The sequence below is a fragment of the Anolis carolinensis genome, chromosome 1 (assembly GCF_035594765.1).
Source record: "Anolis carolinensis isolate JA03-04 chromosome 1, rAnoCar3.1.pri, whole genome shotgun sequence".
NCBI classification, from domain to species: domain Eukaryota; kingdom Metazoa; phylum Chordata; class Lepidosauria; order Squamata; family Dactyloidae; genus Anolis; species Anolis carolinensis.
The window spans coordinates 177,332,463-177,357,470 of record NC_085841.1 but is presented as its reverse complement, the minus strand read 5'-3'; the positions used below and the strand labels follow the sequence as shown (position 1 = coordinate 177,357,470).

Sequence of the window (25,008 nt, the reverse complement as noted above, 5' to 3'; positions counted from 1 at the left end):
GTTAGTATAGAACAGAGTCTGTTAGCATTCAATATGTGTTTTTAGGGGTGTATCCACCCAAGGGTGTTGTTTTCGGGTGGCAAAATGAATTAATTTTGCTTTGGCCCCCAAATTTCTAGCATTGTAGCGACACTGAAAATGGCCTCCATGGGAAAATCTTCTATTTGGTGTTTACATTCCCTTCTTCACTTTGCCTATCCCTTGTCTTTGGATACTTCACAACCCTCATATATATAAAACAGACAGTTGGTTTCTTATTTTATTGATTTTTTTTCCAAAATAACTGTACAATCCAACCACTATTAAAAATAGATCATTTAATTATTTCATATAAAAATAAAAATAAAAGTTATAATACAAATTATATTATGCTGTACATTTTTTTATTCACCGAGAGACCATGCTGGACTCTTGTAAAATAAACTGGCCTAACCCTTTATATGGATTCACAGAAAAAACTCAATGAGAGCTACCACCAATTGAATTAAGCTGCATGTGTACTATAATGTGCATTTTGAGAAGACAGTAACTTGAGCAGCTTTTTTTAAAAAACCCTTTCTGATATAACTTTCCCTAGATCTCAAATTAATATTTTATTCACAATGAATTCATTATATTCATATACTAAACATACCCCTGTTGTGCTTCCTTTGACATGTTTGTCAAAACAACTGTGATAGGAAATCTGGCATAATGTTTTAGAAAAGTCACGAGAGTTCAAATTAGTGGAAAGAAGGAACAAAAACTTTACCTGCCAGCATACATATAACCAAAATCATACACAGCTCAGCAAAAGCTTAGGCAGCTATCCTAAGCAAAGTTATTTACTCAAACTAAAATCCAATGCTTCTAAGCAACTGTTTTGTTCATGATGTTAGGATACCAAATTGCACCATGCCTGAAGTATTGCAGAAAGCCATGTTCTTATATTACTGAATGACCCAAGACTTGAAGTTTCAAAATCACATTTATCATACATCACATCTAGTAAACCATACTCAACCCACAATAAATGTAACTGAGATGATCAGTTTGTAAATGGGAAGACAGTAACATAAAAGAACATAAAAGAAAGGGGAAGAAATTATGCTTGACTGAAACAATAGATAGCTCTGAAAAAAGAAACAGACTTTCAGGTTATATTAAATTTGTGCATTCATGTAGTATGGGACTGACTACTTCAAAATCCATTAGCAGAAGTGCCCAAATTCACCTGTCACAGTTAGTATCTTTGCCTATCCCTTGCAAACTTGGGAGTTAAGAAGTGGAGAGAGAAAAAAATTGCAACTGAACTATGCAATGAGGGAATTTTAAAGTACAATGTCACAAAGCTGAGCTTCCATCCTTCTTTGAAATTCCAAGTAGGTGATCATCATAGCGCCCACGCTACACTTCAGAGGCACCTTGCAGGAACTATGGTCTATATCCCTGAGAATTAGGAAACATGGGACTATTATAAATTACGGTTCCTTGCAAAGCAGTTGGGGCATCTCAGAACCACATTTCAATTGCAGATATTCCTTCTATACTGCCTGAAACATGAGAGGAGACACTTCTAATATTCAAGAATTATGCTGGAACACAGACAACCACCATGACAAGGAATTTCTGAAGCTGAAAAGGCAGGTTATTCCTTCTCTTGTACAATTCTGGGAATTGTACACATCAAATGGCTCTGAAGGGTGTTCAATATATATGAAGCACTGGGAATGTGTTTTTGGTAGGGACCCTTCAGTAACAAAATCTGGACATCCTCCTTGAATATATGCTTTAAATGCATAAACATACCCACATATACCTGATACTACTTCTCTAACTTAAAATTGTAACATAAGTATTTAAACCAACTCATTTCAAGGACACAAAGGCCATACAACTATAATCAAAGCTTCTTTTTTTAGGTTATCTGTCATGTTGTGTGACTTAAGGAAACACATGAAACAGGATTTCGGATCTTGCTTTGCAGGAATCCTTTGCTCATTTTCCTAATTTGTCAAGATGAGGATGTGTTATTGCCCACTATAAACTCACAAAACTTCATATCTTGTAATACCAACAGAGTAACTCCTGTTTGCTCAAAAATGCCACAGATTATAGTAGAAATACAGGTTATAAAGCTTGATCATGGAGATACTGGTATGAAATGATACAGAATGCTAATATCTTCCAAAAAGACCAGAAAACCTATCACAATAGGTTAAATATAGAGAGTATTTTGTATTGAATGCTTTTTTAACCTGAATGAATGGCAAATTTCATCTAAACTATGTCAATCTTCCAAGGCTATACACAATCATGTGAATAAATTAACTTGAAATTGTATGTACTGTTGTATGCAACAGTTTTATTTGCACACAATGTAATTTTGTTTTTTCATCCCTGTCTTCACCTCCTGGAATTGATATTATGAATCATCTTCTGAATTCTCTCCTCATTCTTTAAAATGTTTGCCCTTTTCGCACAAATCCTGTCTTGTTCGTCTTTGATCAACTGATCCAACTCCACAAGTTCTGCTTTCAAGGGCTCCACAACACCATCTGTGATACTTGGAGAAAAAGAAACAAGCAGCACATTATTACAGGCCATTTTGGGCATGTAACCATATAAGACAATAGTATATGGGGAGGGGGGGGAACCATCCTTTCTAGGTTTCTCATGGGACTCAAGGTGGCTTACGCAACCAATTCATTTGAAAACATGGCCAATATAACAATTAAAAGCAATTAAATATTTGTGTCATGGATATAAATTAAAATACACTTAAGATGCAATAAAAGTACTAATGCATTATAAAATTAAATATCCTCCCCAACTCCCCCCACAACCTCCCCAAAAGTGTGCCCCTCATCCTTCCCCAAATGGCTGCTGGCACAGAAAGGTCTTTTAAAAAATAATATTGTGTAAAAGTGGTATACAGAATGCAAAGGAAAGAGAAAAAAAATCAAATGCACATAATACAAATACACCTGTCTACCAAACCCACTCCCTCCCCCCACCCATGAACCACCACCCATGACTTCCAACACCACTCAGTGTGAACCTAATATCTCATTAAAAACCTACCCTTATCTTTATATTAATAAATTCCTCTTGCAACTAATTTAAAATCTACATTTGCCTTCCTTTCTAAATATTCAAATGCTAGTCTGCATTTTCTAGCAACATCTTTATTATTTCCTCCCCAAATACCATTGGAGAGCTTGGCCATCTGAACATACTCTAATAATTTTCCTCTCCAGTCCTTTATAAGTAACTCTTTCCCCCCCTTTCATGGTTTCGCTATTATCAATCTTGCAGCAACAACACTGTATTGACAAATTTAAATGTCTTGCTTACTAATACTTTCTCGAAATAAACCTAAGAGACACATTTCTGAGTTTTTGTTAAACCTTTTTAGTAATCATTTATTTGTTTCTTTAATTACCTTTCCTCAAAAGGTTTGTACCAGCCTACAACTCCACCAAGCATGGAAGAAAGTACCTTTATCTCCAGCATTCCCCCTGGTGGTAAAGACGACCCAGACTGATGTATGAATAAAGCACAAGGATATTGGATGAACTGATTTTAACCATATGTTTTATATTTTATACTGTATTTAACTATTTGTAATAGATTTTATATGCTGTTTGTTTTTAATGATGTGTCAGCATTGAATTGTTGCCAATTGTATGCCGCCCTGAGTTCCTTCGTGTGAGAAGGGCGGGATAGAAATATTGGAAATAAAAAAAATTTGTCTATTTTGGCTATCACTTCAGGAATTATATGATTTCTATAGAATATTTTGTACTATTTTCTCTGGTGGATCCAGCTATTGAGAATTTTAAAACCTCTTTTCCATAAATATTCCTATTTTTCCAAATCAATATTTTTCCCTAAGTCTTTAGCCCATGAAATCATCACTGTTTTTCTTTGATTATCTTCTAAATTGTGTTCTAAGATTTATTTATATAATCTGAAAATTAGTCTCTTATTCCTTCTCCAAAATATTCTCCAATTCCAATTTTTTTTGGAGAAATTCTACCTTATTATTTTTCATACATTTATCCTGTAATTGAAAATAACATTTATCTCTAATTCCTCTCTCCCTTTTAATTTCCATTGCTCTTTTTGCTGCTGTATAAGATGTTCTCACCTGTTTATGATTATTGTTTTCCTGCACTTTAGGGCATTGAATATTTGCCACTTTATGTTGTAAACCGCCCTGAGTCCCTCCCCCCCCCCCCCCCGGGGGGGACAGAGAGGACAGGATAAAGAATAAAGTTTTTTTTCTTTGCTTAGGTACTCCCTATATATTCTCCCCTCATTAAATACTGGATCTAACACTGCTTCCAGAGGTCGCAGCCATAGTTGCTCCATGCCACCCAAATCTTAAAATTATATATTTTTAAGTTAAGTAAAGCAAGGTTTTCTAATCTGATCCACTCCTTTATCCAGTTGAATCCTGCAGCTTCATAGTAATACCTAAGGTCTAAAAGCACTAAACCCTCCCCCTGTCTTTGGCATCTATTAAATTTCTATGTGCAATTCTAGCTTTTCCCCCATTTCATATAAATTCCATTTAAATTTGACTAAATCCCTCCTACATTGTTCAAATTGTTCAAAAACCTTCACTCCCTTAATTATTTGCAGAGAAAGGTCATGGCCTGCCTGCAGAAAGCTAGCAGGGATGGGGCCCTCTTGGTCTCTCTTACGAGGGATTTCCAAAGTCTGGGAGCAGCCACCAAAAATACTCACTCCCGTGTTCCCACCAAACGTGCTTCAGGGGATTGTAGATTTCTAACAGGTTCATAGAGAGAGGTATGGTCCTTCAAATAACCTGGACCCAAGCCGTATTTTCATGTGTAAGTAGAAAGGGTTAGGTTGTAAACTGTTTACAATCCTGCTTCTTTCTCACTATTTCATTGATCTTTATGGGGTCAGGGCAGGGATGTCGAACTTGTGGTCCTCTGGACATTGTTGTCCTATGCTATCTTTTATGATGCTTTTTCCTGATAAATGGCTAGGGTTATAGGGAATTGATGTTCAGCAACATCTGCTGAGGCAGAGGCTCACCATCTCTGAAACAGTTTTTTTCTCCAGCAATTCTCTCTAGCTGGGAATGAGCAGAAGACAGAAAATCCCATTGCAATCTCTTTGACCTGCGGGTCTGGCTGATGCTCAGCTGAGTATGAAAACCATTTATGCAACAAAACTGAGGCTGGACCAGAGGGCACTGAGTTCCTATTTATCTTCAACGTAATGCAAAATGATATTCCCGAAGAACCCACACATTTGTTCCTGCTGCCATAGGCATCCCCAGCAATTTGACTAAAGTAGGCACACACTGGGGTGTTCTGTGGTTTCTGGGCCAGGTTCTAGCAGCATTTTCTCCTGACATTTCACCTGGAGAGAATCCTCTGAAGATGCCAGCCACAGATACAGGTCAAATGTCAGGAGAAAATGCTGCTAGAACATGACCATCACACAGCCTAGAAAAGCACACAACATCCCAGTGATTCCAGCCATGAAAACTTTCAACAATACATGTGCACATATTTCTCTCACCCCACTGCAGTTTGGGAAGTGACTCCTTCCTCACTATTTTTTCAGCATTAGTGGGCTTTTAATATTTGGTGGACATTTCTCTAGTCCTGTCTTCTCCATCATCCCTGGATATGACGTAAGAAATATATTCAATCTTGCCTTGGATATTCAATTTGTGTTGAATGATTTAGATTAACCAATTTTTACATAGGGATTAGATACATTTCTCCCTATCCTTACCTTTGCTCTTTCTGCAGAGCCTCTTCAAGCTGTTTATTTTCATTCTGCCATATCTGGAGCTCAGTCTTCATGGCATCCACATCCTCTTGTATGTAGTCCATAATTTTTCCAAGAGGGAGAGCACTCCGACAAAGAGCCTGAATTGATCCACGAAACTTATCAATTTCTTTTGCTACTAAGTCCTTTTCCTTCCTCCTTGTCGCTTCTGATAGAAGTGGTTTTTCCTATTTTATTTAAAAACAAACAAACAAACAGTGAGAAGTGAAGGAGATGGAAGCACCAAAAAGAGGAGATTAACATATACTGGGACAGCATGAAAAGGGGGAAAAAGAAAACAACCATGTTTAAGACACAGCAATTAAACTGTATTGTTTACTCCTAGCATGACAATAGTGGTTGAGTGTGATCTAAAGAAAACACAAGTGTAAGAAAAGCTCTTCATGAAAACATATTTGGGCAGTTTAAAGTAAATCAAACAGACCTGGGGTACATTTGTCCCATTCGCACACACACACACGGAATCATTCCCACACAGAGCTCCAGGTAAGAGCTGCCAATCCTGCTAGTTCCCAACTTCCACTGGTGAGGCTAACAGAGGAATGTTTTTAAATGCAATATTCACAAAGGTATTTTCATACAAAGTGCATATATATTCACCTTGCCGGAAGCTAAATTTCTTTTCATTTTTTTGTTTTCTTTGTTGATTTATCTATGAACAGCAACAGTGTCTTTGTTTAGGAGTGTTTGAATGCAAAAGGGATCACATGAATATATGTTTCAGCAGACACGAGCTTACAAATGAAACAATATTTTAATTGTTGAAAAAAGTTTTTACAACCAAACCCACCAGAACTATGCCTTCTTCATAAATGTACAAGAATGGAAGATTTAAACCAGTATTTTGTAACCTCTAGTCCAGGCATGGGCAAACTTCGGCCCTTCAAGTGTTTTGGACTTCCAACTTCCAGCAATCCCAGTCAGCTTACCGGTTGTTAGGAATTGTGGGAGTTGAAGTCCAAAACACCTGGAGAGCAGAAGTTTGCCCATGGCTGATATAGTCCTTCAGCTGCTTTGGACTTCATCTTTCAGAAGGCCCAACCAATATTGACCAGGGACTGTTGGAAATGGAAATTCAAAGTATCTGGAGGGCTGAGGATTAAGAGCCAATGATCTACATCAAAGAATGACATGTCCTCTTTCTGCTTCTGGATGTCTCTTTGGGTGCTCTGTGCTTATGAATCTCGCACAGAGCATATCTTTTTCTGTTTAAATCTTTTTCTGTCATGAACCTATTTGAGTAATTATGGACCAGTCACTGCAAAGACTTAACACAAAATACATATTTTCTTTGTGAGAGACCAACTATGCAATGATGCAAAAAAAGAAAAAAGAAAAAAGAAAAAAGAAAAAAAAGAATTGGATTACAGATATTAAAAATAAGCTGCTAAGAACTTGGCCTGCTCACATTGTGTGAACATTATTAGCATTTTACCTTCTCAGCAGATTTTGGCAACTGTGACGACTCATAATCCTTCTTTGTTTCCAATATTTTTTTGACAAGCCCCCCTGTGAAACATCAACATTAATGTATTAATTACAAAGGGTTCTATCTGAAAATACAAAAAAGTGTAGGGCTAAGAGTAACTCAGTTTGGGTTGATTGAAATAGTTTTATTCTGAGTAACATACTGCATTGATTCTTTACCTAGTGCCAATATGATGCTTTCATGGCTACTAAACTATAATAATAATGAATAGGTACCATGTAAAGATAATTTCCTTAACTGGTTTAGATTGAATAGAGGCAAAGAGGGATTGTGTCAAGCTTCAATGGGTAAGTTCCAGCACTGTGCAGACAGAGAGTAACTCTGTGTAACAGATCTTTCTGACTTCTGCAGATTCCTGCCCATCCCCAAAACCTCTCTAGAGAGTCAGGTAGCTCTAGAGATCATCATGGAATGTGTCTTACAATAGACCAATACGAAGAGAAAGTTGCCCAAAATTGGGAGGAAAGTTCCTTATTTGAGTGCAGTTTACAATGTCTGGTATATTGCTCCAAACAGATAGAGGAGATTGTAAAAATTGTAAGAGAGTTGGGGAATGAAATGATCCATCACATAAAGTTGTCTTTTGACTGGATCACAAAACCTTTTTATTCAGGCAGGCTTTAAAAGATGGAAGTTTTTGATATCAAGTCAGGGGGGTGCTGTGTTTTTAGCTATGAATAGATTTATTAACTATATTTTAATACTGTTAATATGTTAATTCTATTTCAATATTTGCTTATTTTTAGGTTTTAAATTGCATTGTATTCTTTTATTGTGAGTAATTTTGAGTTTTTGTTTTGAGAGAGAAAATATGGGATACAAATAATAATAATAATAATAATAATAATAATAATAACAACAACAATTCCCTCAACAAATTCAAGAAGAATAAATTGCACTGTGAACATTCATATGTTATCTTAAATCAAGGAAGGCAAGCAGATGGCAAGAAAACAATGGGGCGGGGAGCTAGCAGGGCAAGAATATCAACAGTGACAGGACTGATTGACTTGGATGGGAATTATTATTATTATTATTATTATTATTATTAGTAGTAGTAGTAGTAGTAGTAGTAGTAATCATATTAGCTTTATTTATACCCCACCTTTCTCCTTGTGGGGACTCATGGCTGCTAACAATCCACACTAGACATGTTTAAAAAGTGCAATACAAAAGTTAAAATACAATTAAATAATAACAGTCTAATCAAAACAGAATTAAAATACAATAAATACACTAAAATGGCTTTTAAGTAAGAAAAGAAAGATGGAGAAGAGATGAGATGATTCTATCTTGATCAAATCTCACTGCTTTACAAAATTAGTTATGATTTATGGACAGGAAGCCTAAGAGGAGGAATGCAACACCACTAAAACAAAAATACTTACCATGCTTCTCATCTCCTTCCAACTCAACTGTTGCCTCCTAAGTGAGAGCAATTGAAGAGAAAATGGAAAGAAGCTTTGTGTTACCATGACTTAAAGAGTACAGAGGCTTGTTACACATAAGGGTATGGAATTGGTGGTCTGTTCTACTAAAGATGACTATAATGTTCAGTTCGTTTTGGAAGAAATTGTTGTATTTTACAAAAAATATGCCTATTTTCCCCCTGGGAAATAAAACAAGCAAATTTCTCCAATCTGAAAACTCTGAATTGGTACTCTGCTAAGAATATGTTCAATTCAGGCAGAATATAAATCAATAAGATTCTTCTAATATACGGTACAAAATATAGCCCCATGGCAAGCCTTTTCATGTATCTAGCTCAGAACATAAGCATGACAATTTGAAGGAATAAGCAAATAGGCTTGGAAGTGATGGTTCATCCCAGAAGGCACCCCTTTTTTCTGGCCTCAACTAACTAAGCTGGGGGATGTTTCTATTTCTAGACTAGTTGCATTATTCATAAATTAATTGGAAATCAATTTACTGGATTCATACAAGAGAAGAAACAGAACAGTAAACAGCTATTTCATATGTGAATTAAAAACTTAATTAACCAACCATTGTCATTTCTGTTATTTCAGGTAGCTGCGGTGCTGCCTCTACTACAAACTGGTCATCCTCTTCATCCTCTTTGTCTATAATTACATTTGACACTACTTTGGCACTACCATTTCTAAAAGAAATCAAGGTGAGAAAGAAAAATCAATAATAATCTTATAATCAGTGATCATTCAAAATAGAAAATGGAGATCTATTTAATAAAAGCAAGTCGGTCAAAATTTAACTATTTTTTTTCATTTTAAGTAAAAATGCTCTTCATTTATTGAAAGAACAAGTCACTGAGTCAAAGTTCAGTTGTGGTACCGAGACACATGTTGGGCTCAAGGGGATAGATCCCTGGCTCCACTTTGATGCCTATACTGTGGGGGCAAAGGAGGCGGCTCAGAAACAAATGAGTGCTCAGATGATCTTGATCACGATCTCCAATCTCTGCCGGGGCAAGCGCATAACCAAATGATCCCCTTAGGGTCTTTCTTGATCTTCATCACAATTAAAGTCTGGGGGGGGGGGGGCACAACAACTCAAGCAGAAACAGAATCTGCATCCTCTACATTAGAGTGTTGCTTGGATGCATTTTCATAATGCAGAGATGCTGTCCTTACCTCTCTGGCACTATAATTTCCGTACTTTCTTGGCGTTTTATCCGAGGGGGAGCTGGTCTTGCGCTGCTTGGTCGTGGCAGTCTTCTGTGTCGTAGAATAAAAGGTGTTTCAATCATTTACATAGATAATTTGATTTAATTTCCCAAACACTATAATTTCAAACCTGATATTTGTTCCTCTACAAAGAGCACTTACTAGAATAACAAAAACCTGTATTTTTAAACTAATTATATTAAATACACAAGGAAGAAATACACAAAGAAAAAAATCTAACCAAACTTCAGGACATTAAAGTGTATTGATTTTGATGACTGTGAAATCACTGGGAATGAAATATAGTGAATTTTGGTAGGACAGGAACCTACTTCTGTTTGCATACCTGACTTTTTTAAATGAAAAAGTGCTACTAGAGTGCTTAACTATGGTTGTTATCTCAACTGTTCAGTCTTAAGACCGAATCCAAAATTGCATTTGCAGTCACATTGGAACTGCTTTGCGGGGGGTGCGGGGGTGGGGGGAATTGGAGAAGGGATTTTTTCCACCCAATTCCACTATATTTCACCATTTGACAGTGTATCTGTCCTTTAGTGGGGGCCCCTGGTGGCACAGTGCGTTAAAGCGCTGAGCTGCTGAACTTGTGGACCAAAATGTGCCAGGTTCAAATGCCGGGAGCGGAATGAGCGCCCGCTGTTAGCCCCAGCTCCTGCCAACCTAGCAGTTCGAAACATGCAAATGTGAGTAGATCAATAGGTACTGCTCTGGCGGGAAGGTAACGGCGCTCCATGCAGTCATGCCGGCCACATGATCTGGAGATGTCTATGCACAACGCCGGCTCTTCGGCTTAGAAATGGAGATGAGCACCAACCCCCCAGAGTCGGTCACAACTGGACTTAAAGTCAGAGGAAACCTTTATCTTTACCTGTCCTTTAGTAATTAAATCAATATGTATTTAATGAAAGAAAAGACACACTGACCCACCTTTGGGCAACCTGGGTAGGAGATTCACTAGCAATTTCATTATTCTCTGAAACAACTATTTTTTCAGAGGCAGCAATGTGAACGGTATCACCTTCTGTTAAAGAAAACAGTTTGTTATCTAGAGTTTGAAGGCTGTGCTTACATCAAATGCATATAAAATATTTTGAAGTGCTAATGAAGTTAATTTGACTGAATTCTTTACTGCAGCTCATAATTAAATCCAGCATTACATAGGAAAGCAATGTCAATGTGTAATTCTCTCTCCAAAATGACATTAAACAAATCAACTATAGGGGAGCTCTCTAAACTAATTAGAAAGCAAGATTTCCAAGTTCCATATTAGCAAAGTTAAAATACTCTGTAAACCAATGCTACCAAATTGGCAATCTAGGGACAGGTGATAGTCTGCAAATTGCTCACTGCTAATCCCTGGTAAGTTTCCAAGAAAGGAACAACCAAATGTAAAAAATGAGCACAAATATGGTACAGTCCTTGCATATTAGAGGAAAAAAATGCCCCCTCCCCCCCCCAAATCAGCTAGTTTGGAAATCACTACTTGAAGAGGCTATGGTTTGTATTAGTTCATCATTAATTTTACCTGCATCATTGACTGTTTCACCTGCAAAAGAAATACATGCCAATTATTTTCAGATTTAAAAATGTTTGTTGTATGCAAAACAGTAGCAGAAAATATTCTTGCCACAAAGATGCTAAAAGCGATAAGCCCACTTTTTCCGCAGTCTGGATGAGGATCTTAGGGAAAGACGGTAAAAAGGGATCTGGGAAGGTGCCTATCTCTCTCCATCTTTCCCAAGAATGTTGCACTATGACCCCCAGAAAAACACCACATCATTTGAACACTGCAACAGTTCAATAATCACACAGTGACTGCTGCCATCACTAACTTCTTTTGCTTTTCTTCAAAACAATGGTGCCTTGTGACAAAGAAGCTTCTAACTCAATCAGTTTTTCACTCTTGGGGGTGTCATTAGACTTCCTGTCATTTTTGTAATAGCCGACAGATGTGGCTACCCTTCTGGTAAGCATTGGTAAAGAGGGAGAAGATAAAATTTTATAACTTGAACAGAAACCCCAAAATAGTCTGATAATTACGTTTGGACAGTTTTTAAGTTTGATCATGAAGCAGTCTCTAGTTCAACCTACTCCTTAAAAGACATTATAGCAGAAAAATGGCTTTAAAAAGGGAAATAATACTCAACCATACAACTTATATACCTTCCAAAAAACTCACTGAAGGCCTCTTGTTTGCTTACCTCTCTGCTTTACTGCAATCTCTGCTTCAACTTTTCTGTGTAAAATAGTTGTCAGTTTCTCATCTGCATGTCTAGCTGCACTGCTATTACCTTTCATTATTCCTAGCATAAAAGTTTATAGTAGGAAGCCTAGTTACACCAGTTAAAAGATAACAAGATGTGCTATTGTAGGAATTACTTCAAATTACTTTAACGTAAGATATACAGCTTTACAACATGCACCTTCCATTCTTTATCATTTCTTTCCTAACATATTTGGAACTAAATATCACAGTACATCTGCTACATGTCTTCCTATTTAAATGAAGAATTATTGCATTTTCCAAGTTCCTAATTATTTTACCAACATATCATTTGGAATGCACTTGATCTCATCTTATTTTGGAAGTAAAGAAAAGTCAAGTCTGGTGAGTACTTGAATGGCAGCAAAAGGTATCTTCAGGTAAAGCTAGAATTTTTGAAGAGCGTCTGCCAATCTTTTTTATTATACACTGCTTGGATACACGCAGCAGCAAATGGGATGCTCTGTAAATGCCCTGATGTTTTTTTAGGGTGTCTATCCTGCCCTGATTGGCCGAGTGGAACTCAAATGCAGAAGAGTCAAACATGTTTTAACTGGGGCCTTGCATAAGCGGAGTCTACACACTTCTCCTTCCATCATCAGACTCCTTGAGGAAAAACTCAGCACACGATATGGACTAGCCCCCTTTCTCGAAAAGTGCAACTTGGAGGCTGGCAGCAAAATGTTTCAATTTTGGGGTATTCTGGACTTCTGGACAAATCAGCACTGCGTTTTCCTATCTATTTGCCACTGACAAAGTAAACAAATGTCTGCTCTAAACCCAGTCTACACTTTTCACTTAAAAACAATGATACTAATACCCACCACAGGATGTCTATAGCATAAGTCAGTATTATTTTTCTCTATTCTACACAAAAGGAGTAAACCAGACTAAGTTATTTTTCTTTTTTTCAGGAGCGACTTGAGAAACTGCAAGCCACTTCTGGTGTGAGAGAAAACGTCGTCTGCAAGGACGTTGCCCAGGGGAAGCCCAGATGTTTTTGATGTTTTGCCATCCTTGTGGGATGCTCCTCTCATGTCCCCGCATGGAGCTGGAGCTGACAGAGAGAGCTCATTTGCGCTCTCTCCAGGTTGGATTTGAACCTTCAGGTCAGCAGTCCTGCCAGCACAAGACTTTAACCCATTGCACCACCAGAGGCTCCACTAGACTAAGCAAACTTCTGACAGTTATGCACTGTGGATTTTTTTTAAAAAAATTGTCTTAGCCACAGCGACCACCCAAGATCATTCTTGTTGGATTCTAAAATATTTAAGAAAGTTTTTGTATAGAACTGAGTCTCTTCGGGGAGATAGGGCGGGCTACAAATAAAGTTATTATTATTATTATAACTGATACTATCAGACTAGTTAAAATTACAGTCCCATTACTGTATGGCTATGCTACTTAACTACCAATGTTTAACATATATTTCTCACTCAAAGATCAAGCAAGAGAGCTTTGCTTTTCCTTACCTGGCTCCTGTGTTTGAACAGATTGCTGAAATTTTTCTTTCAATATACTACCTGCTCTTTCAATGGTACCACTAGATAAGGTTTTACTAGTTTCCTTTCGTCCTGACATGAAAAAAATGTACAGCAAGATATGCACGATTACTAGTTTAAAAATCATTCAATAACTTTAAAATGAGAAAAAGGTATTTATTTGTATGGTTTGGAGCTATTTCTTAAAGCTAATAAAAGTGTATGCTATGGTAATAATCTATGCCTACAATATCATTACTTTCCAGATATAGTAGCATTACCACCTCAGGAGTAGCTATGCTTTGTTGTTATTGTTGTCAACTGCCATTAAATCAGATCTGACTCATGGTGATCCTATGAATGAGAGATCGCCAACAGTCTTGTTTAAGTTACCTTCACCTCCGGGTTTATCTCGTTGTCTCGGCCCCTTAGTTGAATGATGTCTTGATAATCTTGTTGCATTCTCACTCTTGAAAAAAATGCACACAGAGAAAAGCCAATGATCCACAATTTTCCATATACTTATGTTACCCTAATATGCAATGATAACAGTCACAACTACAGTTTTCAAATAAGCATCAATATGATGAAGCACTATCAGCGTTGTTTGCACCTGCTTAGAAACGGTTGGAGAGATACTGCACAGGCCCCTTCTACATTGCCATATCATCCAGATTATCAAAGCAGATAATCCACGTTATTTGCTTTAAACTGGATTATCTGAGTTTACACTGCCATATAATCCAGTTCAAGGTAGGTAATCTGGATTTTATATGGCAGTGTAGAAGGGGGCTTAGTTAATTTCAGAAGGGAATATTGGGACCCTGGTATCTGGTGGAGTTTGGTTCCAGGACCTCTGTGGATAGCAAAGATCTTGGATGCTCAAGTCTCATTATATACAATGGCATAGTAAAAAGGTGTCCTTTTGTCCAAATGGCAAAATCAAGGCTTATATTTTGAACAATATTTTCAAGATGTGGATGGTCAAATCTGTGGATATGAAAGGCCACATGTATATGATACCACCAATTGGATGTAGCTGGGATCAGGGCTATAGCTTTTTCCAAATAGGAAGGAGAGGATCGTTAGGGTTGATGGAAGTGAATGAGATGGAATTCTGAAAAACACAACTCTCAATTTAAGGAGCTGCAATTCATTCCTACACAACTTCAGGGGTATCTTATTTAATGATTTAATTCTTAAAAATATGTTGACTTTTTGAACAGCAAGTTTGATACTAGAGGTAGAAAAAAATATGGGAAAAATATAGACAGATTATTATACCACAAAAAGATAAGTAGTTTACAGAATCACAGAGTTGGAAGAGACCACATGGGTCATCCAGTCCAACCTCCTGCCATGCAGGAAAAGCATAATCAAAGTACCCCTGACAGATGGTCATCCAGCCTCTGCTTAAAAGCCTCCAAAGTAGCTTCCACCACACTCTGAGGCAGAGAGTTCCACTGTTGAACAGCTTGTACTGTCAGGAAGTTCTTCCAAATCTTTAGGTGGAATTTCCTTTCCTGTAATTTGAACTCATTGCTCTGAGTCCTTGTTTCCTTGGGCAGCAGAAAACAAGTCTGATCTGTCTTCTCTCACCCTTCTCTTCTGCAGGCTAAACATTCCCAGCTCTTTAAGCCATTCCTTATAGGGATTCATGGTCTCCAGACCACTGATCATTTCAGTTACTTTCCTCTGGACATGTTTTTCTTTGAACCCAACAACAAGTACATATGAAATGAAGCAATCAAGTCAGGTAGATCTTTCATATGTAAATAAATACATTTCAAAGCATCTACAGAAGTGGTTCCCAATCTTTGGGCCTCCAGGTGTTTTGGACTTCAGTTCCCACAGTTCCTAACAGCCGGTAAGCTGGCTGGGATTTCTGGGAGTTGAAGTTCAAAACACCTGGAGGCCCAAAGGTTGGGAACCACTGATTTATAGGTAACTACAGTCTCTCTCCAAAACTACAGTCACCAGCAAAATATTTTTATTCCTTACTTGTTTATCTGGCTCCGTACTATCTTTTTCTTTTTCAGATCGTTCTGACTTTTTAACCACATTCTCCTCACTTCCTGTGGCCTAAAGAATATATACATATATATATATATTTAATCCTTGAAATGTTTAGCATTATTTTTCTTATGGCTCTCTAAGACAAAGAGTTCAAATATGGATATGTAATTCTGGTCTCAACGTTTGCATTGTGAAAACTGGAAGTAAATTCAGTTTGTATGACATGGTCCAGTTAAAATAAAACCTCTTGATGACAAAATGTTCAAAATAATTAAATGATATGATGACTATCATTTCAGAAAACAAATGGTCATAGGTAAGTTGGAAATTGTTTCTTTAGCTATTTTTGTTATTTTATTCATTAATATACTGCCATTTCCCCAATAATGGAACTCAGTTAACAACTTATTAAAGCCGTAGTTTGAAATGAAACAAAAATCAGTGAAATATATGAATACAATACATAAGTACCCTAATATAATGTAAATAATATTTTTTTATTTATCTGATGTTTGTCTTACAAAATATAAATGTGATTTATCAATTTTCTGTAAATACTACAGATATTGAGGGAAGAAAATTTGGCTTTCCTTAATATAAAATTAAAATTACATAAGTTTAGATAATGTACACATTTAGAGACACACAAAGGTGTTAAGTATAGTTTCTAGCAATGGTCGGTTTCCATGCTTTTTAAAAAAAATCTTTTACCTTTTTATCTTTGTCTTTTCCTTGTTCTCGTGACTGCTCTGTGTCTCTGCCTCGCTCTTTTCGTTTGTCTTTTTCTCTATCCTTTCCCCTTTCTTTGACCTTCTCATGTTCTTTATCCTTCTCCCTACCCCTTTCTCTGTCTTTTTCTCTTAGTCTGTCTTTTTCTCTTCCTACGTCGTGTTGTTTCCTTTCTCTATCCCTTTCTTTGTCATGCTCCTCTTTAGCTCCTTCTCCTTCTCCTTTTTCTCTGTCCCTGATCTTCTCAGTCTCTCTGCCCTGTTTGGAAGATCTGTTCTTAGTTTTCTCTCTTTCATGCTTTTCCCCATCTTTAAAACGATCTTTTTCAGGATTCTTTTGATGGTTTGCATATTCTTTAGATTTGTCGCTTTCTTTTCTCTTGCTCTCTTCCTCTTTTAACTCTTCTTTGGATTTTTGGTCTTGGCGTGGGGCTCTTTCCTTTGTTTCGGAGTCACCTCTTCCCTAAATAATTAAAATAGAGAAATATTAAACTCTAAAGAACATCCTCCCTCATTTTCCATGTAACAAGAAAAAAGTTCCTTTATCTAAAAGATGGCTCACAGCACCTCTTTATAGGAACGATGGTCTTCTGATCTAGATTCTTTATTTTGGGATTTAGAAGATGATGAAGTATTTCCTTTGATATCTGCTTTCTCTCCAGCAAGAACTTTTTGAACAGCTTCATCACTGGATAGCTATAAAGATAAAATGCGAGAGAAAATATCCTGTGCAGTTTAAACTCACAACAGCCATGTCTGTTTCGCTAACCTACATGCTGTGCTTTAACAACAAGAATAAAAAAATTCAGCTACCTCTGTTTTCCATTCATCATATTAATTTCTTTCGGGACTACAGCCAAAACCTACTAAGGAGTACACTAAATTAAATGTAACTTACTTCTAGGTAAACATGCATGCTACTAGGCTGCAGACTTCCCCTGCATTACTACTATCTAGCATTATCCCACGGAGGAATATAGTGCCCCCACCCCCTGTCATATATATCACCTTCACGTTAAAGACAATAATGAGGCGTCAGTGTTTCTTGTATCTCAGTATGGAGTTCCAGTCTTTCAAATATTCCTGCTCATGTTTTCTCTTATGTCTATTTCTGATTGTCTCTTTCTATTTTCTCTCATGTCCAAAAAAGAACTTTATATTATAGTATTGGGAGGGGTACATTTTTCTATAGAACAACAAAGAGTAATGAAAGAGTCCCACCCATGAGAGAAAAGCCAGATAGAAATGAATAAATAATAAGAGCAATGTTCATCCTGCAATTTATAGGCAGTCCCCAAGTTAGAAACACCCAACTTACGTCAGAGTCATAGTTATAAATCTTGGGGGGGGGGGGGGGGGGGAGAGAACAGGAAGTGAGAATAAATCTATCCCTAGGAATGGAAATTCACTCTTGGAAGAGTTATCATGGGGGAAAAGGTGTATCCACTGAAACTTTATCCTGTCTTGTTCATACAGAAATACACTCAGATTCTACCTTATTAAGACAGCATTTGGCAATTGCTTGAAGTAGCTCATTGGTCCTTTCAGGTTCGTGCCCAGCAACAATACGTGCCGGTTTCACTGCCAGTGGCTCTCCTGTCACCATGATGACCACATCAATTGCCTTTTGAAGGAAGCTGATTTTTGCATCTTTATCCTGGTAGAACAATATGGTTTTAGGGAACATTGTCTAGATTTCTCTATAAATTATGATCTTTACATCCATCATAATTAAGAGATTTATGCATGTATGAGAAATATTTCTTAAATAAGAAATCCAAAGAAATAATGAGAATGCAGACATACCTTGACATTATCAGATTTCATCTCTGTTTCTGTGTATAATCCTTTCATGAACCCAGTTGATCTAATTACCTTTGAAACAATAAAAAGAGTATTATGTTTCTGAGTTTCCTAGGTACTGTGGTTTTGGACATATATTCATACTTCCACAAAGACTATAATGTTTACATATTTACCACTTTTCAACAAGACTTCAGGTGTGTTCCAGATGTCTAATGTAAGTATCTGCCAAAGCTCACATAATTGCTTTGTTTGGATAATAGTAAGAGTTAATCATTATAATCTCCAGAGGTATTTTTCCTCTCTCTAGGATTTGAATGTTTTTATGACAAATTCATTGATTCACACTATCTACAGTCCAGCAAAGTTCCATTTAGTGTTTACCATTCTCATTATGAATTCTTCAACAACTCATTTATTACATACAGGTGCATGGACAGGTATGTGTTCTCCAGAATTGAAGAAGTGATAGCTAGATGCTGAAGGCAGTTAAGGCTGTTTTTTTTTTTACCACTTAGAAGGCCATGATGGTAATAATCGCATACAGAGTAGGGGCCACAAATGGATTATGAGAGTATTTTGAGTCAGTTACATTATTGGCTAATAACACACATAACTGCCAAATTTCCAAAATGACAAAAGCTACTATTGCAGAGCAGTGAAATTTTAAGAGGAGACAGCTTCTCCTTGCATAATCTTCTAGAGGCAGGCAAATAACCCAAACAGAAATATCTGCATTAAATCCTTCATAAGGTACACACACAGACACAACATCTGCTCCAAAACCAATTGGCTCAAAACAGAGAAGGAAACTTCACCTATATCCCACTCAAAAAATAGGGAGATACGCTCAGAGATGTTGAAATGGGGAGGACAGGGTGGAAAATACACAAAGTTTACATGAAAATAAGAAAAAATAGTTAGACTATTTAATTTAAAAGCTACTAGTTGGTTTACATTTTAAATACTTTAGGGTTTATGAAGTTGGATTCTAACTCTTGCTAAAATTTCTCCATGAAATTCATGCAGTGAAAAGAATATGCTTGTTCTATCTGGGCTCCAAACAAAAGGAAGGCCCGGGATCTAACAGAGACCCCCCTACTGACATCAATGAATGAAAGCTTGTATCTTATAGACCGATGTTTCTCAAACTGTGCTCTTCCAGATGCTTTTGGACTTCACCTCCCACAATTCCTAACAGCTGGTAAGCTGGCTGGGATTTCTGGAAGTTAAAGTGCAAAACTCCTGGAGGAGAACAGGTTGAGTAACACTGTCACAGACAACAGCTAACGAACTGACAGAATTTAGTTACTCCTTCCAACTAAAGTTCAAGGCTTGAAAAAGTTATTCTTTTGGACATTTAGCACATGGATTCTGGGAGCTGTTTGACAGCTATCCTTGCCAGTCCCAAAGGTTCCCCAATCTGTCTCTGCAGCTTTTCAGGGGACACAGAAGGCTTCAGAGGTAAAAAAAAAAAAAAAAAGGATGGGTGAAAGTTAAATCCTCTGCCTTTCTCTAAGCTTGTGTGGTTTTGCTCTATTTTTTGAAACCAATTGTCTGTTTTAAACATTACTTCATTTAAATTCAAAAGGAAGGATATCTGACCTCAGGCTGCCCTAATATGTCAAAGACATTACATACATTGTATAAGGTAGAAACATTTATTGTTTCTCTTACTACAAAGTAAGAATCTTGCCTGATAAGTTTTTGCATCTTGCCATAAAATCATACAGTTGTTTACTTGGAGGCATGTTCCTATGTCTTCAATGGACTTATTCCCAGAAATGTACACAAAACAACAGGCTTATAAACAGCTAGATTTGTAGCAGCATATGACCTTTGGAGGGCCAGAGCCCTCCAAAATGAGTGCCGCTGTCAGGCTGATGTTATGATGTTCTCTCCTTCACACCAGGATTCTCTAGACCAGGCCTGCACAACCGACAGCCCTCCAGGTGTTTTGGATTTCAGCTCCCAGAATTCCTAGAATTCCTTGGAACAGCTGGTTAGGGTTCTTAGGATTTGGAGGCCCAAACACTCGGAGGGCCGCAAATTATGCAGGCCTGCTCTAGACCTACAGCTGCCTCCAATATTTTATTCAGCCCCATTATTTACACATTTCCCTCCTCTGTATCCATGTGATGAAATTTTAAGATAATACATATTTCTGACAAAGCAGATCGACTTAATAAAACCCTAAACAATAACGAATCTATTAGTTTTACAACACCATAAGACTCTTGGGTCTAACCCAATGTTGATCCCATATATGTAGTAGACATTTATGTAAGTCAATGCAATTTACTAAGTGATAACTTAGCCATTCAGCATGTCTACTGTGGGAATTGGACAGACTCTTTTACTGCTTTACATAGGTAATAATAATCCTTTATTCTTTTCCCCTACCCTTCTACTGGGGAGTACAGGATTCATTCCGATATTAACTTCACAACAACCCACCAAGAAGGGTGAGATTAAGAAAGAAGGATTGGATTGGCTTAGAGCAGTGGTTCTCAACCTGTGGGTCCTCAGGTGTTTTGGCCTACAACTCCCAGAAATCCCAGCCAGTTTACCAGCTGTTAGGATTTCTGGGAGTTGAAGGCCAAAATATCTGGGGACCCACAGGTTGAGAACCACTGGCTTAGAGTAAGCTGTGTGGCTATATGGTGATGTGAACCTGATTCTCTCCAGTCTCCACTATACTGCACTATACCAGTGGTCTCTTCCATTTTATGGACCTCCCATCATAACTATATCTGCCAAAGGAGCATAAAATGCATCTGATGTGGTGAACTCTAGTCCAGTGTTTCTCTGTAAGCTAGGTGATGTGGAGGGTTTTTCAGTGTGTTTTTTCATGGACCTGTCTCATACTTGTGCCCATTAGCTAGAATTTGTTTCTTTACTGGGGACCAGTACCAGAGAAAGCATACATGTCCATAGAAACCACTTTGAGTGACACTGTTCCAGCCTATAAATACATAAATTAGAAAAAAAGTTATAAGCTATAACTGCCCTGAGTCTCCTTGGGGAGATAGGGTGGGATAAAAATAAAATTTTCTTCTTTTTATTATTATTTCCAAGTACAGGCAATCTCCATGTTACAAACAAGATAGATTCTGTAGGTTTGTTCCTAAGTTGAATTTGTATGTATGTCAGAACAGGTACAGGTGTAACTCCATCCAAAAATAGATATTCTGTAGCTTTGGATAGCATAGGGATGTGTTAACACCTCTGTGGGGTTTGCTTTGCTGCCTGTGCCCCTGTTCAGAAGATTTCATTTCACTTTCTGTCCACGTGAGAATTGGATTCTGAAAAACATGGTTTGTTGTGGAAACAAGGATTGGTGAGGTAGCTTCAGTGTCAACACCTTTTCCCTGATAATTATTTCAGGGTTGAATTTCCCTTCCCAGGGGTAGATTTCTCTCACTTTCTGTAGTCTCACCCCTGTTCTTAACTATGAGTCATTTGTAAATCAGATGTTTGTAACTCAAGGACTGCCTGTATAATAATAATAATAATAATAATACCTTATTTCTAACCCATCCTCTCTCCCCGGAGGGACTCAGGGCAGTTTACAACATAAAGCGGCAAATATTCAATACCGTAAAGTGCAGGAAAGCAACAAACAATGGTAAACAGTTGAGAACATATTAAACAGCAATATCAAATAATAATAGAACCGGACAGTAAATTAAACAACTACATAACTGGACAATAACCAATTAAAATGGGATTCAATAATTAAAACTATCAATAGTTGTAATGTATACCTATATACGTACAAGGGGTCGCATAAACATTTCTTGGGCAGAAAGGGGTCATGAGTGGAGAATGTTTAAGAAGCTCTGGCCTAATAATTAACAGTGGACTTCTTTTGCCAACAACTAACTCGACGGGTTGTTGTGAGTTTTCCAGGCTGTATGGACATGTTGAAATTCCATGTTGGGATCTCACGACCTCTGAGGATGTCTGCCACAGATGCAGGCGAAACGTCAGGCGAGATTGCTTCTGGAACATGGCCATACAGCCCGGAAAACTCACAGCAACCCAGTGATTCCGGCCATGAAACCTTCGACAACACAACTCGGAGCTTTTTTCTACTCCATTGAAGATCCAAGGGCGTTTTCATAACCATCTCCACTGCATGCACATCTGACGGAGACTGTAGGCTAGGGCACTTCTATTTCCAACTCAGGAAGTGCCTTGCAGTCTGAACTCATGCCTTTTGTTAGGGCCAAGGCCTCCCTCTGGTCGCCTAGCAACGGGGCACGCGCGCAAGCCCCCTCCCCTCGCGGCCGCCCTCCTCCCTCATTTGGCCTGACCTCCCCGATCACGTCGTGCAGGTAGCGGAAGGGGGGCTTGCTGAGGAGGCGCTCCGTGAGGGGCGGCTTCCGTATCACTCGCCCCAGCAGCTCCTGCGTCCGCCGCACCATGGAGCCCTGCATGGCGGCGCCCCGATCGCCCCGGACCGGACCAGGCCCCTGGCAAACTCCCGGCGCGCCTCGCGCTCGACCCCCGCCTTCCTTCCTCCGCCGCCGTTGCTACCCAACTCCGCCAGCCTAGCAACCGGGCGGCGCGTGGACCGGCCCGCCTCCTCGCCCTCCCGATTGGACGCAGGGGGCGGGGACGATGACGTCAGAGACGGCCCCGCCTCTTCGCTGTCTCTGGGACTCCTGTCAACAGGGCAATCCCTGTTAGTGTACTGTAGACCGGTTAGGCCAGCCATGGCCAAACTTGGGCCTTGCAGGTGTTTTGGACTTCAATTCCCACAATTCCGGTTAAAAATAGGCCTTCGATTTTCTTTTCGCAGGTTGCATGTGTTCCGGTTAACTGAGGCTGCTTTTCTGTTGTCGAAGGGGGGGGGGGGGGGGATTTCAAGGCCGGAATCAATGGGTTGCTGTGAGTTTTCCGGGCTGTATGGCCATGTTCCAGAAGCATTCTCTCCTGACGTTTCGCCCACATCTATGGCAGGCATCCTCAGAAGTTATGAGGTCTGTTGGAAACTAGGCAAGTGGGGTTTATATACCTGTGGAATAATGTCCAGGGTGGGAGAAAGAACTCTTGTCTGATGTAGGCAAGTGTGAATGTTGCCATTGGCCACCTTGATTAGCATTTAATAGCACTGTAGCTTCAAAGCCTGGCTGCTTCCTGCCTGGGGGAATCTAAAACTGTCAGCGATAAAAATTCTATTTACAAATATACATATTTAAAACCATTAATTAACCCCTTTGGGAGAGCCAATGGGTTAAACCCTTGTGCTGGCAGGACTGCTGACCAATAGGTCGGGGGTTCGAATCCCGGGAGAGCAGGTGAGCTCCCTCTGTCAGCACCAGCTCTCCATGCGGGGACATGAGAAAAGCCTCCTACAAGAATGATAAAACATCAAAACATCCGGGCATCTCCTGGGCAATGTCCTTGCAGACGGCCAATTCTCTCACACCAGAAGCAATTTGCAGTTTCTCAGGTCACTCCTGACATGAAAAAAAACCTAAAAAACATTGGGAGCCAAGTTCCCGTACTCTTGGATCTAGAGACACCTGGTCCATCTACAATTTTAATTTCCTCCGAAGTTTTCACTCCTTTCCTAAATGATAAAAGTGTTGGTGGCCCTGATTTGTCTAGGGAGGGCATTCCACAAATCTGGGGCCTTCTCAGAAAAGGCCCTTCTTGAGTAGCTTTAGTCACATGATACTGAATGAGAAACTCCCTCCTGGGCACACAGCAGACTGGGTGACTTGGAAGGCACTGAACAGGCTGTGCTCTGGCACCACGAAATGCCGAGCCAATCTTAGGAAATGGAGTCAGAAAGTGGAGTCCACGACATGCGCGTGTGGAGAAGAGCAAACCACAGACCATCTACTACAAGGCAGTCTGAGCCCTGCCACATGCACAACGGAGGAATTTCTTACAGCAACACCAGAGGTACTCCAAGTGGCCAGCTTCTGGTCAAAGAAAATTTAGTTTATGCCAAGTTTTAACTTTGTTTGCTTTTATACATTATTCACTTCTGACACGATAAATAAAATAAATAGGGATTTCAATTATACTATGTAGCAAAGGAAGAAGGAGTTGGGAGCGGCGACGGCTGACAGGGAACTCTGGCGTGGACTGGTCCATGAGGTCACAAAGAGTCAGAAACAACTGAGTGAATGAAGAAGAATGTAACAAAATTTGAAAAAAAAAAAAGATCCTGTTCCTGGTCTGAAAGTGTTATTTCCTGTTTAATTGTGCAGCACTTACTTTGACAGTTGTTATACTCCAGAAACTTTGTTTTTGTGGCTTCCATAAAGTATATTGAATTGGTCGAAACTAGAGATATTCCTTGAAAAACTATAGCAAAATGTGCTGCAGGATGTCCTTCCTGCAAAAGCAAAGTTTTTGCAGTTTAATAACACTCCCATGTTTTTATGATAGAACCAATTAGGAAATGGCATTTATAACCCAGGAATAAAAATTGTGTTACATAGTGTTATTATTACGTTTATTTATGTTGGAAATCATCCTGGATTACTCAAGTCTAGATGTAGTTAGATAGATGATAGAGTTAGATTGAGGGAATACTTTCCCTGTTTCCAAAGCATGCCTAGACAGGCTTTACTGTGTTTCACTCTATCCTGTTTACGTCACATCCCTTACTTTGAAGTTAGTAGAAATGTGAATCTCTAGGGACACTAACTTCTCATTGGTCAGAATGTTTTATGGCCCCAAGAAACTGGACCATGAGGTTGGAACCATTTTGGTTCTCTCTTCT

General features: G+C 38.6%; 1 protein-coding gene across 7 annotated transcripts; it reads right to left on the bottom strand.

Annotated features, from left to right (window-relative positions):
- Positions 1–245: 245 nt before the first annotated feature.
- traf3ip1 (TRAF3 interacting protein 1) lies at positions 246–22,812 on the bottom strand. 7 transcript variants are annotated; one of them, XM_062960147.1, is made up of 17 exons: positions 22,580–22,812; positions 18,264–18,332; positions 17,953–18,114; positions 17,025–17,153; positions 16,441–16,920; positions 15,715–15,795; positions 14,107–14,182; positions 13,705–13,806; positions 12,171–12,272; positions 11,495–11,515; positions 10,897–10,990; positions 9,919–9,999; positions 9,314–9,428; positions 8,698–8,734; positions 7,256–7,329; positions 5,764–5,987; positions 246–2,545 (listed from the first exon to the last, which is right to left on the bottom strand). In XM_062960147.1, the coding sequence occupies exons 1-17, from the start codon at positions 22,700–22,702 to the stop codon at positions 2,386–2,388; spliced, it is 2,130 nt and encodes a 709-aa protein (XP_062816217.1). In that variant the 5' UTR covers positions 22,703–22,812; the 3' UTR covers positions 246–2,385. The 7 variants fall into 7 exon arrangements, with proteins under 7 accessions (XP_062816217.1, XP_062816206.1, XP_062816227.1 ...); XM_062960136.1 differs by having other exon boundaries at positions 9,919–10,002; positions 22,580–22,811; XM_062960157.1 differs by lacking the exon at positions 15,715–15,795 and having other exon boundaries at positions 9,919–10,002.
- Between the last annotated feature and the right edge of the window lie 2,196 nt (positions 22,813–25,008).